This window comes from Camponotus floridanus, unplaced genomic scaffold (assembly GCF_003227725.1).
Source record: "Camponotus floridanus strain SB8 unplaced genomic scaffold, Cflo_v7.5 scaffold53, whole genome shotgun sequence".
Classification (NCBI taxonomy): domain Eukaryota; kingdom Metazoa; phylum Arthropoda; class Insecta; order Hymenoptera; family Formicidae; genus Camponotus; species Camponotus floridanus.
The window spans coordinates 123,720-147,357 of NW_020229692.1; the positions used below are offsets into that span (position 1 = coordinate 123,720).

At 33.6% G+C, this 23,638-nt stretch overlaps 2 protein-coding genes across 8 annotated transcripts in view; one reads left to right on the top strand and one right to left on the bottom strand.

The window, feature by feature from the left end:
* The first annotated feature begins 2,609 nt into the window (after positions 1 to 2,609).
* On the top strand, positions 2,610 to 4,340 carry LOC105252010 (upstream stimulatory factor 1). 2 transcript variants are annotated; one of them, XM_025412604.1, is made up of 4 exons: positions 2,610 to 3,106; positions 3,276 to 3,642; positions 3,736 to 3,888; positions 3,979 to 4,340. In XM_025412604.1, exons 1-4 carry the CDS (start codon positions 3,069 to 3,071, stop codon positions 4,186 to 4,188), a joined length of 768 nt encoding a protein of 255 aa, XP_025268389.1. In that variant the 5' UTR covers positions 2,610 to 3,068; the 3' UTR covers positions 4,189 to 4,340. The 2 variants fall into 2 exon arrangements, with proteins under 2 accessions (XP_025268389.1, XP_011257472.1); XM_011259170.3 differs by having other exon boundaries at positions 2,679 to 3,106; positions 3,276 to 3,651; positions 3,979 to 4,336.
* Positions 4,341 to 5,087: 747 nt separating this feature from the next.
* The window catches only part of LOC105252011, a 125,699-nt gene continuing 107,148 nt past the window's right edge, over positions 5,088 to 23,638 (bottom strand). For 5 of the 6 annotated variants that reach the window (XM_025412615.1, XM_025412614.1, XM_011259174.3 and 2 more), the window contains 12 exons: positions 22,301 to 22,428; positions 15,821 to 16,219; positions 15,036 to 15,138; positions 14,561 to 14,752; positions 13,242 to 13,447; positions 11,653 to 11,753; positions 9,945 to 10,261; positions 9,346 to 9,717; positions 8,766 to 9,128; positions 8,405 to 8,618; positions 7,957 to 8,199; positions 5,088 to 7,828 (listed from right to left, as the gene is read on the bottom strand). In XM_025412615.1, coding sequence (XP_025268400.1) covers positions 7,689 to 7,828; positions 7,957 to 8,199; positions 8,405 to 8,618; positions 8,766 to 9,128; positions 9,346 to 9,717; positions 9,945 to 10,261; positions 11,653 to 11,753; positions 13,242 to 13,447; positions 14,561 to 14,752; positions 15,036 to 15,138; positions 15,821 to 16,219; positions 22,301 to 22,428 — 2,778 coding nt within the window. In that variant the 3' untranslated portion in view covers positions 5,088 to 7,688. Of the gene's footprint in view, positions 7,829 to 7,956; positions 8,200 to 8,404; positions 8,619 to 8,696; positions 9,129 to 9,345; positions 9,718 to 9,944; positions 10,262 to 11,652; positions 11,754 to 13,241; positions 13,448 to 14,560; positions 14,753 to 15,035; positions 15,139 to 15,820; positions 16,220 to 22,300; positions 22,429 to 23,638 lie in introns of those variants that run through there. The other variant, XM_011259175.3, reaches the window with a different exon arrangement.

The following is a 23,638-nucleotide window of genomic DNA, read 5'->3' on the forward strand; positions in this document are numbered from 1 at the left end:
GACGATCGGGACGAGTTTTAAACGGTAGTGCCGCGAAATGGTGTAGAATTTTATGCAAAAAGAATGAAATCGCTATCGCGCCCGGAAGTCCAGATATAAATTGGCCGTTTTTCGTCTGCGCGCGGACGATCGAAATCGCGCACGTCGTCGAGCATGTTGCCTGCCTCTCTCGAGCGATAACTCGCCGGGTAATATGGTGTGTGAGCCGAATGCAGTTGTACGATTAATTGATTTAAATATTTATATACATACCGAACAAAAAAGCGACCCAAAATGCAATTATTCGATTAATTGTTTAATTGGTTCCTGCCCATCGAGATGGGAAACAAAATTATCAAAATGAGATACTAGCAAAAGAGACAGACATAGGCCTCCCATGTAGTACTTCTCTCTCTACAGCGTGCGCTCGCCTGTCTATCGCGATGCTCAGTCCAGTGTATATGTCAATGATTAATTGGTTAAATATTTATATATGTCGATCCAAAAAGCGAGCTGGAATACAATCGTTCAATTAATTGATTCGATCAACTGCAATCGATTGTCATAGATAGTAGCTGGACTTAAAACTTCGAATATAATCTGGTCGCTGGATTGTAGACTGCATATGGCGTCATGGCAATATATGTTTGATTTAAAAAATTCATAATTGATATTTCGAGAGATATCTGATAAAAAATATATTTTTTTTTAAATCTCCATTTAGTGACATTTCAATCCCTCGAAAAGAAATGTTTCTATATATTATGTATTAAATATAGCTAGTGTTTTATAAAGTCATTACGAATTCTTTTCAAGAGTAATCTATTTGCATATTTAGAGTTAACACATTTGCAAATTTATATTTTTGTCATACAAATTATTATTAGACTTAAAATTTTAAATAAAAATACTTGCAATTCTTGGTTTTGTAATTAGTGTCACCACTTTTTATATTATTCGTCGGATATTTTACTAATATTTCAGAAATTCAATATTTATAGATCGCTGATTATCGACAATTCACTCAACGTCGATGATTTTCAAGCTCCATTTATATTCTGAAATATTAGGAAAGTATTAGGCGAATATGATCGGATAGGAGCTAAGACTAACAGAAAAAGACCGACCGTCGACAATGCAGCAGACTACCGCTAAAGGTAAAGGTAACTTTCAACGGTCGATAATTTAGTTAGGTAAACTTTCAACGGTCGATAATTTAGTTAGGTGCTAGTTGTGCTACCTCCAACATGATTATATTCGCCTAATAATTTCCTAATATTTCAGAATACGTTTCGAGCTTGTCAAGAACTTGACATCAATATCGGTAATTAATGAAATACAAATATTTAAATTCTGTATTCTAATAATTAATAAAACATTTTAAATTTAATATTTATTAAATTTATTTAATTTGATTCACTTATATATAGTTAATTAATATAATAAATTATAGACTAATGTATTAATTTAATTTGTTTCTTGCGAAGAGAAAAATATATGTTATGCAAATTACATCGGTCAGATTCGGCGGGTAAAAAAAAGCCTTCAGATGATTCATCTTTACACTAATCTTCGGGCCCTTGAGAATTGTTTGCACAATCATTCGGATTTATTTAATTAAATGATCTTAAAATTTAATATTTTAATAATTGTAACTTTGAAGCCTTAAATCGTTGTTAAATTTACATTTATGTACACATACATATATATGCATTAAAATGTTTATACTAATTTATGTAAATATACGTATGATTAATTATGATATTTAAATATAAAAATAATATTTTTAATTTAAAATTTAAATCTCTTTTAAACGATATCGTTAACATATGCATCACACTTTAACTTATTTTTGAATACTTATAGTTTTTTTCAAGATCATTATTTGTATTTGACAGTTTCTATTTTAAAATTTAGTAAATAAAACGTATCTCAGAAAATGTCATTTAACGTTAAAATTTTATTTAATCAGTATAGAAGCTACAATTTTGATAAAAACCAAATGAGATAAAATAAATCTTTTGTTTTTTTCATACGAAATATTATTTTATTACTCAATACATATACTTGTTAAATACATATACATATACTTGTTAAATCTAGTAATTAAGTCTATAGTTTTATTTTCCTATATTTAATTTATTACATTTATTATATATATGTATATATGTATATATTTTTTTTCATATCTCTAAATATAGTGCAAATATCTCAGATGAACACACCCACAGAAAATATTTCCATCTAATGCTATTACATTTCAATTTATCATAAAATTGGCGATATCATATTTTTTATTAATAGCGACAATCATATTTTTTATTAAAAAGAAAATATTTTAATCTTAAATAAAAAATTCTTAAGTCTATGGAAGCGCATATCAGTTTCGCGCAACCACTGATGCTAATATCCAATTATTTTAAGACTGCAAGAATGTATAAGCTTAGATTTCTTTATGTTATTCTTGTTTCCAGATTATAAAGACAATCTTATTTAATTTGAGAAAAAAGAATAAAAATAAGAATTGTTTTTATTTTAAAATTGTTTTATTTTTACACTGCATAAGATTGTAAAACATTTTAAACATGTTAAGAATATTTTTGTCTCGTTAACAGAAATCTTTTCTGAGAGAGCAACATAGTACGGAACAGAACCAGAAATTGTGCACATCATATGTTACCCTCCGAAAACACGTCACACTTCGTGGACACTGGCTTTATAGTTCATGTCCATAGTTGTTAACGTCTACAGAAGGCGTATCGCTTTGAAAGATTCATCATCTAAAAGCGGGCCATGAATCTTTCATTCTTCTCTGTGTTGTAAATAGATATGTCATTCCTAATCTAATCGTTATTCGCGAAAAAACACATTAACTCCAGACTTCAGTCGCAATATTTCTTGTGAGAACACTAGTGTAATTTTTCACATTGTGTCGACCAGTGCAAGTGTTCCCAGGGAATTATTGGTCTCATAAAATTTCATCCATAAAATCGTCTATAATCGTTTATATACACCTTTTAATATATCAAAGGTGTGTCGTTTATATATAAAGTTAATGATCATAAAAATGTTTATTGCTTTTTATTGAGATGGAAGTTGTTAATCACATCGATACCATCGATGGGAGGTAAGTGTATATATACTTATATATTCTGTATACACAAAGGTGTATATAAATATATATATATATTCTCTCAAACAAAATTTATGTTTGTTACAAATTTATTATTTTTGTTACAAATTATAATTTTCCCTCTCTCTTCTCTTTGATTTAAAACAAAATATTTATGTTACAGTGCAGATGAAAATACAATGAACGACGAAACTATTGGTGTAGTTTTGGAAGAAGCAGAAATAGTGGATTGTGATGCTGAGGTAGAGGCTGATGATGATAATGTACAGTATCATTTATATGCAATAAACAGAGGTGACAATACAGTAGCTTATAAAGTTATGCAAGTCAGCAATAATCACAGAGAAAACAATGAGGTTTCTATAGCCACTCCTGTAAACAATACAGTACAGGTTTTAGCATCGTCGTTAAATGGACAATTCTATGTACTCAGTAATGGCAATGATGTTGCGACATCAGAGTCTGCAAGAACAGTTGCACCACGTGTAACCAAATTACAGTTAGAAGGGTCACAGAATATTATTACAAATGTAAAAAAAGTAAATTTTTTTTCTATTGTATTGCATTTTATATTATTTTTCTATTTAGAAAATTAATTAAATTACTATATATTATATTTATAGAGAGATGAAAGGCGAAGAGCAACACACAATGAAGTTGAGAGACGTAGAAGAGATAAAATTAACAATTGGATTACTAAGTTAGGGAAACTCTTGGCAGAATGCGATCAAAATGTGAATAAAGAGGGAGATGCAAAAGGGAATTTTGAACCACAAGTATATATTTGCAAACTCTTAAATTAATGTATCAACAATTTCATAAAAATAAGTTTTCTATTATTTTCTATAATGATGATTTGTTTATAGAGCAAAGGAGGTATACTAGCACGAGCTTGTGAATACATTACAGAATTAAGGGAAGCTCAGGAAAAACTTTCCCAGAGTATGGATGAAAACGCACAGTTGATAGAAGAAGCTAAGACTCTTCGACAAGTCGTAAGTCAATTGAGAGATGAAAATTCAAAATTAAAAGTGCAAATTTCAAAGCAGGGTAATACATTTGTCCTGGGTACTTAGATTAGGATTAGCATTGGACAAAGCAAAATCCTTTTATTGCATTATCTTATGTCAGTATAAATATATCTTTTTTTATCACATTATATAAACAAATAAAAAGAAAGAAATCATGAATAAAGTATGATAGTTACAAAATGTTTATTTACATATATATGTGTAGCTTGGGATATATATATATATATATATATATATATATATATATATATATATTCATAATTGTAAAATAATGACAATCATATCATATAATGTTCTACTGTACATAAACAATAATGAACAATTGATCTCGCATGATAATTCATCAGCGAAATCGTTAAATTAGAGAGATATACAAATATACAAAACGATATCATCGGTTGAATCAACAATTAATCATACGCGAACGTCAGATATATTGCTTAATATTATTAATAGTTCACTTAATTGCTACAAAAAACGCGTTAAAGTTGGTTTTTCTAATCAATAGATCTATGTTATTTACACTTACAAAATACATCTATATATATGTACAGAAAACAGAACGATACATACGATATCTCTGTGCCTTTCCTCTTATAGATTTATTAGTATAGTTAGAGATCTCGCTACAAAAAAAAAACTGAATTCCATTTCTCGTCATCAGAGTATGTATATGTATGGTTACGATATCAAATCTCAGAAAAAATATACGTTTATATAAACGCGTCATGTACATAACAGTTTAAATTATCATAATAATAACGCTTAATACAATACTTATTGCTTCAAAGCGCATTTCCTCAAGTTTTATGCTGCCTGACGATTTGCAGAAGTAATAATTTCTAGCTGTAATAGACAGTATCCTCCAAAGTATAAATTAATCAATCATGTAAGATATGTAATTCACTTGCCAATATGTGGGAGCTTGTGAATGCGAGGTCCGAACTTTCATGTATTTCGATTACTTGTTTATCGTAAAATCGCAAATATACTTCTCATGAATGTGGAAAGTTGTGCTTAATCGTGCATTACTCGATTTCGCACCCGAAGACAACACAAACATCACTGAAAGATGCCTGCAAAATCATACAAAAGACGTTTCTTGAACATCCAAGAAATATCTTTCGTAGACTTTCATGTTGTTCGGGATATCCTCGCTATCTTATCCTTCCTATAATGAGTTACATCTGTTCCTTATACTTACATTGGCCATTATTAAAGCAGTCCATGTGTATAACAGCAATACTTATAAGAAAAATCACATTCAAGAACCAATGAGTAGTTTTTCCTATAAAAATAACTCTGAAATGAGTTGGGTCCAGCAACAAATTGCGTCTCTCCTAAATCTAAACATCAACAGGCTAATGATCTCTCTGTACAGTAGGAATCTTGATCCATTCATTTTATCATTATATTGTCCTCGTCGTATATAGTAAATTACGCGCTGTCTCGAAATAAGTAAAAATATATCTTTCTGCGTGTTATACAAAACAATAAATATCTCCTCTCGCTCAGAATTGTGCCATACATCCGCATACAAACGTCAAAAGGACAAAATATCGAGCTTTCGTCTCTTCAGATAGAAAAAATCTGGAGTGACCGATCTTATTTTATTAAAGATCAGGTCAAATAATTCTAACGAACGAAGACGTATTTCTTTAAACTTATTGGCAGTGTTAGAAACTTTCAGGATCCGTGATTAAATTGTTGAAATTGTAGATAGATCGAACATTTTGCCAAAGGACTGCATAGATATATGCATATCATTATAACATAGATTCTTCTATTGGGCTAACTGATTCTCTTTTCTGTACAAGAGTAGAAAAACTTGATCTTCTCTCGATCATCTTTTTCCCCCTCTTTTTCTTGCTTTTTTAGAAGCTTGTCGCTTCATATCGCAGTCGAATATGAATGATATGCGAGTATTTACATATTTTTTGAATCTAATCACATTTTCTGTATTCTGTATAATACTGTTGCTGTGTTTCGCGGAAACAAAATTTTTTTTCTTTTCTTTGCTCTTGTTTCATGCTGTCTCTCTTCTATTTATCCCCGCCGATCGCAATTCCATACAAACTATTATGAGTATTATTAATTATAATGCGAAATAACGAACATTAGTTAGGCAGTAAGTTACCTTGTATAGCTCGCTGGAGATTTCTTCTAAGAAATATATCTACATTTTCGTTGAGAGAAAAGTGGTGTGCGGAATCGGCCGATCAAAATTTATTACGAAACTAATCAACACGGATTTCCTGATTAAACTTGCTAACACTTGCGCAGAATTGCATATCATATTACAAACAATGAGTTTTCTCACTGCATCTTTTTTACATAAAATTCATCGACAACACTCTCGAAATAATCAAATGATTTAATTAACAAAATTCACGTGACGAGAATTAAACTTAAAAATTTCTTAATCGATCCCGTCGCATTTCTCTCTCAAGGTTACAACCGGTTTCCTCCCGAGGAAGCATTTCGGTCGTCAGTCTTTCGATTATAATAAAAAATACAGCCGTTTGATACATACCATCCATAGCTGCTCGATTCAAAAAGCGATTGCGCGTGTAACAATACATATCTATTACGGTTCATCATCAATCCGCGTTGTGAAGAGTGACTAGTACTTTCTCTTTAGTACCTTAAAAGCCCGCTATTGACTTTATACACTCACTATTTACTTTTCTAGCTCTCTAATCTATCCGCATGTTCTCTATTATTAATGATAGTTTCTAATGTCAAGCATCTACAAAATCGATTATACAGCTCCCTCTCAGTTTGTAACAACGTTTTTTTTTTCATCTCGGAAACATCTTTCTAAATAGTAGTAGTAGTTCTTGAACTGCACATTGACAACGTCACGAAGTCAATAATGAAAACAAAATCATAACAAAGATGATCGAACATTGATTTCAGATCTGAAGCAGTTAAAGAACTACTGATTCAAAGCGTCACGAAAGACATTCCTGATTCAGATTATAGACATAATGAGCGATTTTTATTCATTTATCGTATATGCACCTGCAAGTATTTAATTTGGACAATGACACTATCTGTTTGGTAGAGAAGCACCTGCTTTCATGAGAGAGGCAGTGAATGAAAGATCGTTGAAGTTTTTCGTGTTTTTGAATCGCTGCACCGTTCTTTACAGGCTATAAGTATGGAATCGATGGCGATTGTTTTTCCTACTTTAAGAGAAAAGTGTATTTTGTAGGATAAAATTTTCACTTTTGAGTTATCTAAATACCTCCGTGCCGTACATTTGACGAGACGCTGTTTGTCCTTGATGCTACGAAACTCTAGCGATCAAAGTAGATCGTTCATCGACTCATGAAAAATAGTATGATTCAATCTATCGTGAAATGAACAGTATTAATTGACAAAATATCAATTGATAATAATGATCTTTTTAAACGATTATTCAAAGAGATTTCTAAGCAATCAATATTGAGAGATATCTCACACCAAAATTCTGACAGGACGATACAGCGCCGTTAATTGCAGATTTATAGGTCAATATACGGTACGAAGGTAGGCCTGTCTCAGGACGGTTGAAGCCGCGTGCTTTTTTTGCTGCTACCAAACGTAAACCAAGTACCGACTTTCCTTCCTAGCGAGTTGGTAGTACCTTGTGTGATCATAGTCGGCATCTCGTACGTTGATTCCCTCTTGTATGTTTTATCTGCAATGATAGAAATTCAATATAAAAATAAAAGTTAATATAATAATAAAAGAAATAGTTTAGGATCAGATTCTTTTTTTATGAATTAATCGGATAGATACACGATAAATGCACATATGTAAACTTACTACGAGGTTTGATCGGTGGTCTATTTTGCTGCCTGTTAGCAGCTAGCCTGGCAAGCTGTCTGGCCGCTGCTGGAAACTCTAATCCGTCGTTTCTGTCCTGAGCTACCAATCTTCGTTCCTCGGCCATCGCCGACAGCCACCGTCGTTTCTCTTCCGCTGTGCGGCAACAAAAAAGCAACCACTTGTCCCGGACGCAACTATATATTTTCAAACAGTGCCTTACTGTTACCCCCGATTGAAGATCTACGAATAAAATTGAGTTTTATTTTCATTTACAAATCGCAATATAGTATATCAATTCTTATATTCTCAATTACTTATTGATTTAACGGCATTTGCTAAAATATAAAATAGAATTTTCTACATCAATTTATTCTCGTTTTTATTGTATTGTAAGAGAAAGACATATTTTTCAGTAATTAAAATGAAATGTCACATTAATAGTTACCCTTCCCATCGGGTACGTCGATGACCTCGCTAGTGTCAAGATAGATGCGACCTTTGTAGACATAAGTATTGCGCTTAAGAATGTCTTTCTTGCAATAGACCAGTTGATGATCAAAGAGGAATAGCGTGATATTGTTCGTCCACATGCCGGTCTTCACTCTCATCGCCTCACCTTGATAAATCAGTTGCGACGAAACTTCTATGAGATCTTCGCCCTGTGATCGATTATCATCGATATTAAACGTATATTTTAATAATTTCTTTAACAAGAGACTCGCACTTATTAACGTTACCGAGATGATCCGAAACGCAGGCGAATTTCAAAGATAGTTTTATCTCTACAATCTCGAGGAGTAACGCACCTCCCAACCTTCTACGCGCATTTGCCACGCGGCCAACTTCTCCAAACTCTCCATCCGCCTTTTTCTCTCGTTGATCAGTACCGCAACGCCTCTCATTGCTTCCAAGGCCTCCTGAATCTTGTGATAATCTGGATGATCGGTTTTCGTATACTTCAGTAGCTCCGCCAATTGAAGGGGGTACTTGCATATTCGTTGGACTGGCGTCAATAGATATCCGTCCAAGGGAATCTCTATGAGGCCCCGCATTAGACGACAAGCTTCGAAGAATTTGCTGTAACGATTGTGCTGGTAGAGCTCCTGTAGCGTCGCTGTGGCCATTGGATGACTGTTGCAGTATTCGGAATACATGCGAAAGCCCGCTCTCTAAAAGAATCATATGCTCGTGTCACATTCTTTAATTTTATTTAAATAATTCAAAATATATGTAAAGTCATAAAAAGTTACTTCGAACACTCTTTTACCTAGTTTTTCAGAAAGTCAAAATGCAAGAACTTGAAAACATATCGATCTCATCGACAAGTACAGAATTATTAGTGAAGGAAAAGAAGCACGAACAAATTAATTCGATAATGCTACTGACATGATTGAGGAAGCATTCGCCGACGCAGCTTTTGTGCGGCGCGTTCCAGTCGATACAAGCTTCAAGATCCTTCAGGAATTCAGATTGAAAGTCCAACAGCTCCTCGAGGTTGATGAAAATCGTTTCAATCTGCTCTTCGGTAAACATGTCCGTGCGCCTGCGACATTCCGCGATATAGCCTTCGGCTACATCGCGCAGGATCTTGACGAAATCGCGCTCGGTTTGGACGAGCTCGCGGACTACGCTGGTTCTCACTTGTTCATTCGAGAGCAAGGAAACGCTCGTTCGTCTTCTCAGCTGAGTGCCCGAGGATCCCCCTGAAGCTATCGCGGCCAAACAATCTTCCACTGTATCCTCTTGGCTCACTCGCAGCTGCAGACATTTATTTTAGCTAAAATCCTTAATTATTAATAATATTATTTAATCAATCAAAAAAATTAAATTAATATGCCAGACAGGAATAAATTTTATATATCAAGTAGAAGAAATGGAAATAGGTAATTTTTAATATTTTACTAACTTTTAGGATTACTCTAGAAATAAAAGATGGGTGCATAATTGATTTAAAATCAAACAAATTCTCATTCGAAAATATTCACCCTGACAAAAGCGGCCGGAAACCACCCATGCTCCCCTCTGCAACTGCCCCACCACCAATCTTTGTCCAATGTGTCAAGGACGTCGATAACATCCCCGGCACGAAAAGCTAACTCCTCCGGCTCCATCGCCACATGGTCCCAAACAGCCTCGGCCAAGATGACAATCTCTTCATCCATCGTCTGCTCGAATGATTTCTTCTTATCTGTCAAGGAAGCGATTGAGGATTCGGAGTCGGACATCATCTCGTCGTCAGATGTGCCGGCTCTTCCATCCTGCTCGTCCTCGGATAATACGTTGCCACCGGGTAATCTCACGCCTATTTTTTTGGAAATAAAATATTTCGTTGTAATCAAGAAAAAAATACAAAGAAAAAATATACAAGTCTATCAGCCTTAGTGCGATATACATCGTGACAGTCGTCAATCGAGTGTTGTGTGATCCGATTTTTAAATAAATACAAGTAAAGAAAATACTTGAATACAAATAAAATGAAAAATAATAATTGATATACGTGATTTTGCTACGTTTTCTGAAAAATGTATATCTCAAAATTTTCTTCTTAAAATGACAGATGTCAAAAATTCAGCTTTTTCAAAGGAATATCTTTCCTTTTTTTTAAATCCTTTTATAAAAATTTTATCTATTAGAGTCACAATCAGTAAATCAATCATTAATACACAGCGCAGAAAATATCCTGTAACGTAAATGATATTCCGCTGGATTTTCGCTTGTCAGCATCCTTCTGGAAGTTATTGTGACAACAAGCACGTGATCTCCGGCCAAAAACCGTCCACCGTGCAGCGTTTTGGTGAGCGGAAAAAGAATGAAACAGTTTTCATGAGATTTCTCGAGAGATAGATAACAGAGTTCGCCGGAGTACCTCTTAAAAATTCAATTAACCGTGAATACGCGTGAATTGATTGCACCCATGAGAGGCTACGCCTCTTTTAAAAGCGAGAATGCAGGATGGTGCACTTATGAGGTTTTCTCCGGCAAACCCATTCTTTACTACTTGTAAAACAGAAGCGATTCCACACGAAGCAACGTTTTCACAAGGGCACGGAAATCATCACGATAATTATATGGAGGTATTTCTATTTCTTATTCTCGCAGTTCTTTCTTTTTTTTTTCTTACGAGGGTGCATTCGACGACAACACAGTGTGAATATCTGAACAACGTCTTTACGGGGGATGCATGCTCTGAATACTCTTCAAGGTGATGTCTAGAGAGAAATCGGAGATCTCTGTAGTACACTGTGCACTAGACGTCATTAAAAGGTTTTCTACTGGCGTGTTAAATCTGTCTACCCAGCAAATGTGTCTTAACATTGATCTTGCAGTGATTTCTAAATCAATTGCTTTCCTGAGATAAAAAATATAAATAATTGATGAAAAATTATTTTGCTCTTTCCTATCATTATTTAAAAATTTCTATTTTATTTTTTTCAAACGTTACATTATGTTCATTAAATTGATTAACAATCTAAAGATCTTTTTGACGAATTAATTTACAAAGAGACAAATATTTTTTTGCGAGTATATGATATCTCTTAACAACTATTGAACGTGCAACCTCGTCTTCTCCAAATGCGATAAGAGAACGGTTTACGCATGTGCTTGGTAGGCAAAATAAAAGGAACGTGATCTACGTTTCAAAGTCTATCTTTGAGTTAAGAGAATAGTATAATAATACGATAGCACACTCACCTGCAGTTTTGGTGCGCATTAGAGGCGAAAGCTGATTGATTCCCAGTGGCTGACTAAGCGAACGTCTCAGATTTGTCCGAGAACTCCTCCCTTTCGCGTTACTGGAGCGAAGGAAAAGAAGAAAACATTAATTCGATATTAATTCGCTTTTATTACCGCGTTAACGTGCGGCGTCGAACGAAAGGATTAACAAAAGCGTGTATTCAGGTATTAAGCATATCGGTACAACATTCAGCAACAAATTACAGTAGGTAGGTATAATATGTATATAGATATATGTGTATATGTATATATATATATATATATATATATATATATATATATATATAGTACAACATGACAGGGTATATATATACGTATGTTACGCGTGGCAGATCAACTTTTTACTGGAGGAAAGATTAAGAGAGAAGGTGGTTTGTTATAATACCCATCTACCTACCACTAGTTTCCCTCGATTTACTGGAAAGGTTCGAGAACAAAGAGTTTCAGTTTTTCCCAAGTTGTCAGTTACTTTTCAGGGGTTTGTTGGTTCGAGATGTGAATTACAATATAAGTGTCGCGTTTGTGAGAAGAAGTCAAAATTATTACTGATTCGAAAATAAAAAAAAGCAGCGAGCGCGTCAGGCTAAAAAGGTTCGGCCGTGCGGCTAAAAAGAGCGAAGTTAATAAGCGTTTGATGTCTCTTTATTATTTTCTTTTTTTTTTCTTTTATTGCCTCTTTATTGCGACACTGCTAGCTCTTCACACTTGCAGTGATAGCTTATGCTTGTCTTTATTCTAGAAACCTAAGAAAATGTTGCACGTTGGATCTCGAGCTTTCAAATTTATTCATCTCTATTTATATATTTATTTATAAACGGGAAAGAAATTCCTTTAATACAGCTGACAAAAATTATAGTTTAAAAAACATCAATAGATGCACGTGAATAGAAAACATTATATAAAAAATAAATTTAAAAAAAAACAAGAAACAATAATAAAAATACAAGAGAAAAATACTAAGAAAGATGAAGCATGATTGCAATAAACAACAACATATTAAGATTAAATTGTTTTTCCATTGAATATAATAATTGCACGTATAAAATATATATAGATTTTTAAAGACTTTAATTTAAAATATTTGAAAAGAATGAAAAGTCTAAAACAATAACATCGTAAGTCCTATATGGACAAGAACTTTTTTCCATTATAATTTCGGTTAGACAATCTTGCAATTTTTTATAGAATAAATTAAAAATAAATTTAAAAAATTTTAATATATAAAGTTTCAAAAATAATAAGAAAAATTCCTAATTCTTTTTTTGCTAATAGAATTCGATTAATTATTTAGTCTCATTAGTGAAAATTACTTCAAGAATACTTCCTTTATCAAATTTCTTACATCAAATTTGTGTTTTCCTTATTAGAAATTTTCAAGTGAGATACTAACAAAAATGTCTCGAGAAGGTTCAAGCGCAACGATTATCTTGGGTTTCCTTCAGCCGTCATAAGGGGCCGTAAGTAGTTCGCAGATGGCGATGATTTAATGAGGCGTACGCGACAAGGGTTGCTTGAACATTAAACGCATTTGCGGTAATTGAACGCACCTTCTAAGCGTAACGATATCATGGGAGGAATGCCTCGGGCTGAGCCTGGGTGGCCTCGTCTTGATCGGCGACGGAGTCGACAGCATCCGACGATAATTGTGAACGTATCCCGACCTGGTGTCCCATTGGAGCAGCCTTTGGCCTCCTAAGTCACTGTTCGTACGTCGCACATGATTGTGTCGCGATGCACGACTCTGCAGATCCGCCTGAAACAATCATGCAGATTCCATTAGAGATTGCGAATCATGCGTTAGCTGATTAACTTGTCGCTCCGAAGTGGAACGCGTAGACTAAGCGAGTTTCTTTTTCTTTCTACAATATTTCGCGAATTATCAAAGCAGCATTATCAGCAAAGTACAAAATAAAAAGCAATTGCTCTCCTAAAAGTTTTGATACATGTCACTTCATGTATATATCACAAGCGCACTGGTTTTTATTTAATTCTTCCAAGTCACGTGAGTCTCTCTTTCTTTCTCTTTTTGTGTTGGATTAAAATTTTACTTTTCCTAAAATCGATTTTTAATTTTTATTATTTATATCTAGATTCTGTTTTATTTTTTTAATTCCATAATTAATTGCAAATACCATTCTTCAAGTTTAATATCTTTAAAAATAATGAATTTTTAATTAATAATACATAAAGCAATATTTGAACACGCACAAAACGAAGCAAATTGCTCAGATCAAACATAACGACATCAGGAATTACATTAATGACTGCGAGTTCTATATCAACTAACGATGAGCGCGTTTCCTCCTTGGTATCCTGGCGCTCGTGATAAGAAACAGTTATCACAGAACAGCTATCACAGAATAGCACGAGCGAATCTTTTTACGAGCGTGGTCAAACTGTATACAAGATGACTAATGCCATACAGAGGAAACAGTTACAACCATAAATCCGATAAACGCCGTGTGATTATCATGTTATTATAATTAATAATTAATGTAAATCATCGTTTGTATGCGAGAAGAAACATACTTAAAATACAAAAATAAAGTAACCTAGTTGCCATCGCAGCCGACGAGAGATTAATTAAAAAAAATTATGCTAAACATTTTCAAAGAATTGATTGTGTCTTACGATTTATTGCTCTTCTAGTTCTGACCTCGAAATAAAGAAAAACTGAAGGCAATAATATTAAATTTCATTCATTTAATCAATATTATAAACCAATTTGCATTAATTAATTTTACATTACATGGAATTAATATATCATGAATGACGTTTGCACGAGCTGGAGCATTTCCTTGTAAAGCTGCGATAAACCGTTAAGTTGTGTTAGCTACCGTGAGATAAAGAAAAGAACAAAGCTTACCTTGAACTTGTCAATCAGTATCTGGTTGATGAGCTCGGACTGGGGCCGCGATTTATCGGCGACTCGCCTGCGAAGGGCCGGAGGGCTGTCGGTGTCGTCGGGAACATCGTCCGTATCGTGCGACTCGGAGCTGTCACCACCCTCCATTATTCCACCGCCACTGCCACCAGTCAACGCTCCACCAGATACCATCTACATCATTTGTGCGAGACGTTTGCGATATTTATTCCTTTCATACGTTAGCATTTTTCTCGTTGGGAAAGTTTCGAACAGCACGAAAGATATCGTTTAAATTGTTCGAAAGATATTTAAAGGACATTTGAAAGATGAAGATGTCTCTTTAAATGTCTGAGATATTTTCTTCGCATCAAAAACTGTTTTAATCTCTCAAATGTTATGAGATGCCGTTCGAATATTTGTTGAGCTTTTGAGCTTTTATTTGAAGAAATGTAAGAAATCGTGTCTGTCTTCTCACCTCGATTTGTATACCGCTGTCTCCACTGTTACACTTTGCATTTCGAGCGGCCTTGTTGCCTTTTTTCCTTTCTTTGCTACTCCTCCAGACGAGTGGGCCGAACCTAAATATATTCGGTCAAGTTCTAGTCAAACTTCTCTCCTCAAGACGAATATTATTACTGTACTTCTCGTATCGTTATATCAAACACGTGTAACTCAATTTAATTATTTATTCTTACATATTCGAAATAAATTTAATTATTTATTTTTACATAATCGAAATTGAATAAAATTGACTTAATCTCATTAAATATTCTGAGGGTTCTGAGAATAAAAATGTTCTTTCTATATTACATACATAAAATATCGATATTAAATTAATATAATATCAGATACATACAAAAATGATATTAAAGTAGATATTATAATTTATAAATTCCTATCTGTCATTTAATTAATTCTTAAAATTAAAATTGGCAGGTGTTGGTAATAAAGATAAGCTAAGAATTATACAAAAAAAGATAAGTTAAGAAAGATAAAAAAATATATAAAAGAAAACGCGTGTTCCACGAAAGATTGATTTCATTAAAAGTAATGTGAATATGATCTCTTTGTTTTTTTAATGATAATCTTGTATTAAGCTGCATTGAGATCATCTCTTTCTATGCTCGAAGCAAAGCTCGAATGAAGAATTTCTTTCACCTGCCGGAAATTATCCGCGCTTCTTTAACAACGCGATATCCTCAGATCTAAATTTAAAATCATGCCCGAGGTGTTAAAGAGAGCGAGGGACGCGCTACGAACCGGAATTTCTGGTCATTGCTAGAGTCGTCTTTGTGCTGGTTGCTTTGCTCGGAGGAGGTTACGGGAGGAGTCTCCGTGCCCTCCTCCTCGTCCAAGGGCCCCGAGCCATCATTGTCCTCCGCGGGACATTCCTCGTTGCTCTCCTTACTGCCCTTCTTGTGGAACCTCAATGAGAAGCTCTTTCGGAATTTCTGCAACACGCTCTCTTGCTGGCTCTGCGCGCGATGCGCAGTATTTTGACTTCCGCCGGTGGGCACATTGGCAACATTCAGGACGGAAGACGGCTCCTGCAGCCTGGAATGGCTGACCAGAGGAATCGTCGCTTCAGTCAAGGGATGCTCGGTCGTCACGTGGCTTCTTCTCGTCGCATCATCCTCTTCGTCGCCGGACCACTGTCGGCTGCAAACAGAATTTCATCTCGGTTTTACTCATTTTTCAACAAAATTAGTCAAATGAGAAAAATCGGCGGAAATTCAGCTTTCACAGCAAGAGATATCCGATCTTCCATTTCTGATATTGGCTTTGGAATTATCGAGTTCGTATTCATTCTTGTCTAACTCTGCGATTCGTTTTAATACTCATGAGAGTCGGGAGTTAAAAAAGAACGAATTTCTTATACATAATGAATTAAAAATGCGGAACATTTGATATTAAAACGGAATTAAATTATACTCGATGAATTATAGACTCGATTCTGAATGTAGAGTTGAAGTATCTTTCTCATCCGGCATAGAAAAAGTAGAAGAAGCGATAAAAGGACGTATAGGTTTTTACATTGTACAAAAAAGAAACATTCGATTTCGATTTAGATGTTCGATTTCATAGAAATAAATTCCCTCCGATCCATCTCATTTTATCTATTCTTTTTTTACAAAGCTTTATTCGAAACCGACCGATGGTCCCCGGCAAAAATTGACAGGAGACAGCTTCGCGAAGCACTCATATTCTTGCGTCGCGAGACAAAGCGACTTGCATAAAGATTCAACGTCGTTTCTCACTGCACATAGAAGACACAACGAAGATGAAATCGATAAATCACGAACGTGCAACGGGAATGCATGCGCGACCGTGGCTGACAAAGTGACTATCCGAAACTGAGCAGCGGAAGCGCGTTTACGGCGTATGCGAAAGAGGAAACCGGCAAAAATATTTCGCAAACGTTTTACGAATGGAGTTGCGTTAGCGTTTCTTTTTTTCGCGAAATTAGCAACGCGGCAATTTTATTTCCCGCGAAGTCGGGACGTTGTCTTCCGCGCCAACAAGTGTACGAATTACGTCGTTCTCGCGCTAAATGTATAAATATATTTCCCGTAATACGATTATCCTCCTGCGGTGCAGTGTTTTGGTGCAATTAATATAGTAGAATTGTGCGCGAATTTACTTGTTTATAATAGGCCGCGAGGAAATATTTAATGATGTTAATTGCACACCTCACGGTTGTTAGTTCTATGCGAGGGAAGTATTTTCATTGTATTAACTATTATTGTGTAGATATTTTAATAATCTACGCTACAGGCGTAACTGCTATTAATATCGCAATTCTAATGAGGTACTGTGTTAATGAATTATTATATATAACGTTCCATGAACTGTTTAATTGTAATGATATCTAAAAGTTATAGAAGTGATATTTAAAAAAGTTATGAAGTAATACCTAAGAGTTATATATACCTAGTTTATCTGTGAAAAGATATGTTGAAATTAAGATTAAATTCCAAGTAATTCTACATACATATATGTTGTTTCAATTTTTTAGAATATTCTTTTAAATAAACTTTGTTAGTTAAAATTTTCCTAATGAAGATGAAAAAAATTGAAAAAAATTATATATTCACACATTTTATTACCTTAATTTTCAAAATTAGATATTATATATATTTCTTAAGTTCTAAATTAAAATATAAAATTTAAAATATAAATACTCTTGAAATTATTTGAAAAATATACTTTTTCTCCTTAAGTTTGATTAGCCAAAAATCTTTTATGTGTTTAAATTTATGAAAATATGAATTATTTAAAAATTACGAATCCCTTGAAACTCCTATCGATAAATATTCGATATTTTAAAAATCTTTGTGAAAAATTTTTAGTAGAATGTACATCATGTCTCATAATTCTGCAGTGTGTCTAACAATAAATTAAGATGACTAAATATTTCTAAATTATATAAATAAAAATATTGCGATGATAAATATAATTTTTTAGAAAAGCAATTATGTGTCACAATGGACGGATGAGTGTAATCGTCTGAGTCAGTTTAATCGGAATCACGCACCACATCATAAAGGATATTTGTCACAGACGAGTGATTTCCTCTCGTGCCAATCCTTTATCCTTTCTTGTCTGCGAGCGTAATCTCCCGCACGTAAAGCCGCATCTTACACTCACCGGTGTCACTTTCTACTGTATCGTCTTCATGACTCGTGTCACATTAACGTGCAAATCATTTTGATATAAATCAAATCTCAAACTGTCCTAAAATTCAATGGTTTTGATAACAACGAACATGTGATTGAATTGTTTGCGAAAAAAGAGAATTTCCCGCGAACAATCTCCTGATGACAATATAAATTTGAAAATCCACTTGTAATAATTTCATATCTCGAAACAGAAAAAATATTTTGTTTAAATAATGACACTAGTAAAAAAAAATTATCTGCATACGATTTCGTCCGAGACGTAGTCATTCAATAAAAACATTTTTGAAAAAAACATATCTGACAACTTGAAAGCCAGACATACAGGAAGTGCAGTGGCTGACGTTCCATCGGCGACTGAGCTCTCGATGCACAAGGGATCTACGACTGTGTGCAAGCGTATACGATCCTCTTCTAGAAACAGATTCGGAAAGTCGAGCATCGGATCGCATCAGGTATAGGCGAGGGATGCTAGACCTTTTATATCTCCCTCTATATCACCCTCTCTTTTTCCTTGTTCTTTTTTTCGCTTCTTCTTTCTTTCGGCGGTGTTTATAAAAGACACCATTTATCCGTGTAGTGACAGAGGATCTACCTTTCTTAATCAGCAGGATGCCAACTAACGTTCCGAGCAGCGTTTGATGTCTATACAGAATGTTTAAATTCTATGGGAGGTCTATGAAAAATTGAGAAAATCGATTCTATAATAAATATCCTGGACATTTGGACATATAGTGTTAATTCTGATATTATCGACACAAGGATAAATATATGCGGAATTGATCAAACGTTTCAAAAATTGAGAAAATCGATTCTATAATAAATATCCTGGACATTTGGACATATAGTGCTAATTCTGATATTATCGACACAAGGATAAATATATATGGAATTGATCAAACGTTTCAAAAATTTCGTGAAATTTACTACTTGTATAAATATTGAATGAAAAGAGGAAAACAGAGCAATATAAAAACAAATTTTCATAATTTTTATATTTCTTATTAAGAGAGAAGAACACAAGTTAAAAATACTTTATAACTAAAAATATTGAATAATTTTTTAAATTCTTAGGAACACATACGTACACACTTGATCAATTTCTCGAGTCTGTACAATTTATTATCAAATTTGATTAGAAATTATTATTATTATTATTATTATTATTATTATTATTATTATTATTATTATTAGAATTATTATTATTGATTAGAAATGTTTGTATAATCTCTTACATCACATTATTTCACTTTTTCACTTTATACGAGGGAAAGATACATTTAAATATTAATATATTGGATATATTGGATTTAATATTAATATATTGAAATAAATTGGAGGGAAAAATACATTTAATATTAATATACTGAAATAAATTGGAGGGAAAGATACATTTAATATTAATATACTGAAATAAATTGGAGTAATTATACTCGTCCCCAGTGTAGTTCATCAGATAGCGTTACAAGTCCTCGGAATTAATCAACTTCGACGATGGAGGAGGATTACGAAGCGCGAGAAAGTATCTCTCGGATCTATTCGCCTTATCAAAGTGGACAGCTCTTCTTAGCGGCGAAGTAAAAGAGATGGTTTTTTACCGAGAGAAAAAAAGTAGCTGGATAAAAAGCGTTTTTTATACAGCTTCATAATTGGAGTGTCCACAATGGTCACACGTATGTGCGAGCTATATTTAGATGTCAATGCATCCCAGGTAGGTCATCCGAAATAACGCGCGCCCTTCCTTCGGCAAACATCTCCCTTTTTGCGACACGCACACATACATATACGACGAGAAGATCGGTAGATTGAGGTAAAAAACGCGAAAAACGCGGCACTCTTTCTAGATCAAGACACCCAACCTTTGACACGGTCTACTTTTGTCCCCTATCAGCAGGACGTTTTTTAATTATTTCTCGTTATGGGGGAGATTTTCCTTTGACAGTAGCTTCTGGGAGGTCCTGTTTCTTTCTCTAGGGAAATACATCTTCGCGGCGGTAACGAGAGAAATGTAATCGCGCGAACAATTGATGCGATGAAATTGCAAATCGTTTCGTGTTGTCAATTTACTCCGAAGAAATGACGCTTTCAAGGTGCATCTTCTAATTGTCTTGTTACGGCATTGACCTACTTTCTAGATCTTTTGCCTTGTACAACGTTTTAATATTTTGATACATTTCTAGACTTTGTCGTGGTTTTTTTTTCAATTTTCAATTTTAGTTCGTTATTGCAATTTCGACATTTTCGTCGTGGACGAGACTGACAACCGATAAACGATTTCGGAGCGTGCTCTTTCCTCGACAAGCGAATAAAACGGTGTCATCGATTTTTTTGCTGCATACACGATCTTTAACAGACATTCTTCTCAAATATTTGGTAAGGTATTTTTTAAGATAAATCTCACGTTTACTTGCGACACTTTTTATAAAAATCAACACATAAAGCAGGGTCACAAAGATCAGTTGGATTCACCCATGTCCCGTGTGATACTGTATAAATATTAAAATATATAATCTAAATTATATTTTCAGATTATTAAAATCTTTATATATATATATATATATATATATATATTTACATAAAATTGATAAATAAATATATAAATATATATTAATAAATATATATTTAAGTAAAATTAATATAATAAATGATCATTTTTATATACACTTAATATATCGAATCATTTAGCCAATTAAATTTTAATCTATTGTAATTTATAGTTGATTATATATTATATGTTGATATTAAAAATAATATTGCTTTTTTCTGTATATGCTACATAATATATAACAGAAAAACTGTATTGAAATATTGTAAATACTGTATTGAATTCGCAAAGTGAAATTATTGATTTTAGTACATAATGTCAAGTGTTTAATTTCCAGAGAAAGAGAGAGAAAAAAGAGAGTTCGAATACATATTAAAAAGTCTTAATGAGTACACAGATACTTCGACAACTTTGAAGAACTTCTTGCTTCAAGTACGCTCTCTCTCCTAAGTTATTTCATTTCTTTCGTGAACTTTTTCAACTTCTTATATATGATTCGAATCGCACATTTCCACACGGGGAAAATTTTCAAGCGAATAAATTCACAGCTTCGGTAAGAATATCATTATCGTCATCGTCACGTATCCGGAATATTGGTCCAGGCGATATTCAACTGCGGGGGTTGATTATTTATGATGTTTGCAGTTCAATTTCAAGAAAATCGTAAAATGTGCGAACAAAGCGGGCAGGTTTCATAAGCAAGCTTTGAACGCAGCAATATTTATGGGCAAGAACACAAGTGGAGACATGTATCGGTAGAATAGATGCAACATATCGTGTTGAGGGAGAGCGGAATAAAAATTCTCACAATCACCTTTGTCGTGGCCACCCTTCGTATCGTTCTTTTTGAGGAAACCCGGTTTCCCAAGAGAACGCAAGATGGGAGGTTACCACCCACATAACATTTTTACGCTCATACTTTTACGTTTCCGTGATTCAAAAGAATTCTATCCATGTCTAGGAATGTAGGCTATAAAATGATATTTTTTCAATGATCTTTATGATACAATATTCAATTTTCCAATCATGAGAGAAATTAATGGGATATGATATATTAAAAATCTATACATAATAATATGCAAATTGACATATTTTCAATAAGGATTTAAAAATTAGGCTGAAATCTTTAATATATGAATATAATTTTATATTAAAGATGTTGTATTTTAACTTATTATTCAATTTGCAAAGAAAAAATAAATTCGAATTACAGAATGCACAATTTATAGGACAATATCGCGATAATTAATTCTGTATTAATTAATGATATATTAAAAATTTATACATAATAATATGTAAACTGACAAATTTTCAATAAAGATTTAAAAATTAGGCTGAAGTCTTTAATATGTGAATATAATTCTATATTAAAGATGTTGTATTTTAACTTATTATTCAACTTGCAAAGAAAAAATAAATTCGAATTACAGAATGCAGGATTTATAGGACAATATCGCGATGATTAATTCTAAGTATTTCTGAATATTAACGCTAAGTCAATTCATGATACACACTTACCTATCATGGTTCCTATCTAAAAGCGCCGGGGTGCTGGACGCTTTGATCCGCCGTTGAGCTTTGCTGAGACCGGGAATTCGCCTCCTCTCTCTTCCGGCGTGGCCACTCGTTCTGTAGTCGTGCAAAGGCTGCAACAAGATATTAACAAATCGAATAGTAAATTGATGAAGTATTAGATGACGATTTAGATAATTCCAGAACAATATAATTCATTTATCGATAAGACATTTGCTTGCTCCATCTTCCCCATGTATACCAATAGACTGACAAGGGGGTCAAATTTATTTTCAAATGCAAGATTAGTATGCGCAAGAAGCATACTTAGGAATATACTAGTGATGATAATTGATAACCTGAGAAAGTTGCGTATATATCTTTCCCACGATTCGACTAGGTACGCACTAGAATGTGCTTGATCATTCATATACCTTTATATCAATATCGATGTCGTTGACCGGGTTACTCAATATTATATTGCTAAGCTTCGCTACATATGGGTTACCGGGCAACTGGTTTTATTTAAGATCAACGATTCTCGTTATATCATCGTATTGATTTTCTCAATGCTGTTGATCTTCGTGATGAATAAATTACAAATAACAGAATTTTAATTTTAATTTATAACTTTTTTATCAGAAAAATGAAGAATGATTATTTACAGAGCTCTGAAACAATTTCTCCTTTATTTACATATTAAATGCGTAAATGCGTACGAATGATATAATCAATGCCAGTTATAATAATTGTTTTAATAGTTCTCTTTTCAGTAATTTATTAATTTAATCCGCACATTATCGGCTCAATACGCGTCGCTGGAAACTACATTTTATTCGTGCGATAATCAACGAAAGCATTGATTTCGCGTTGGTTTTTGTCCAGCCTTTCATGTGTACTCTCGCGTTAGATGGAAAATGAAAGGGGTGCAAATGCTATCGTGCCACCAAGCTCGATTATATCTCTGCAGCTGTCTCGCCACTGTGCGCGACGTTTTATTAATTAAAATTCCCACGTGGCGAGAAAGCGATGCATAATGATATATAAGATATATATATATATACACATATACACACACGTATAATCTATCCTTTAAAATAAATTTGCTCTCTCGTGGATTGTAATCGTTGACATACATTCTTTAAACATCTCGCTATAATGGCGTTTAATTTAAGCAGAATTACGGAAATTTGAATCGAGCTTTATTCAACGCTCTTTATTTCAAATGGAAATTTCGTTTAACATTTACTTGCTCCCAAAAACTCGAAAATCTGTCATCAATTATGACCTCGATCCGCTTCATCCTACGTGAAAATCCGCACTAATTTTATCAAAGAATTTGTT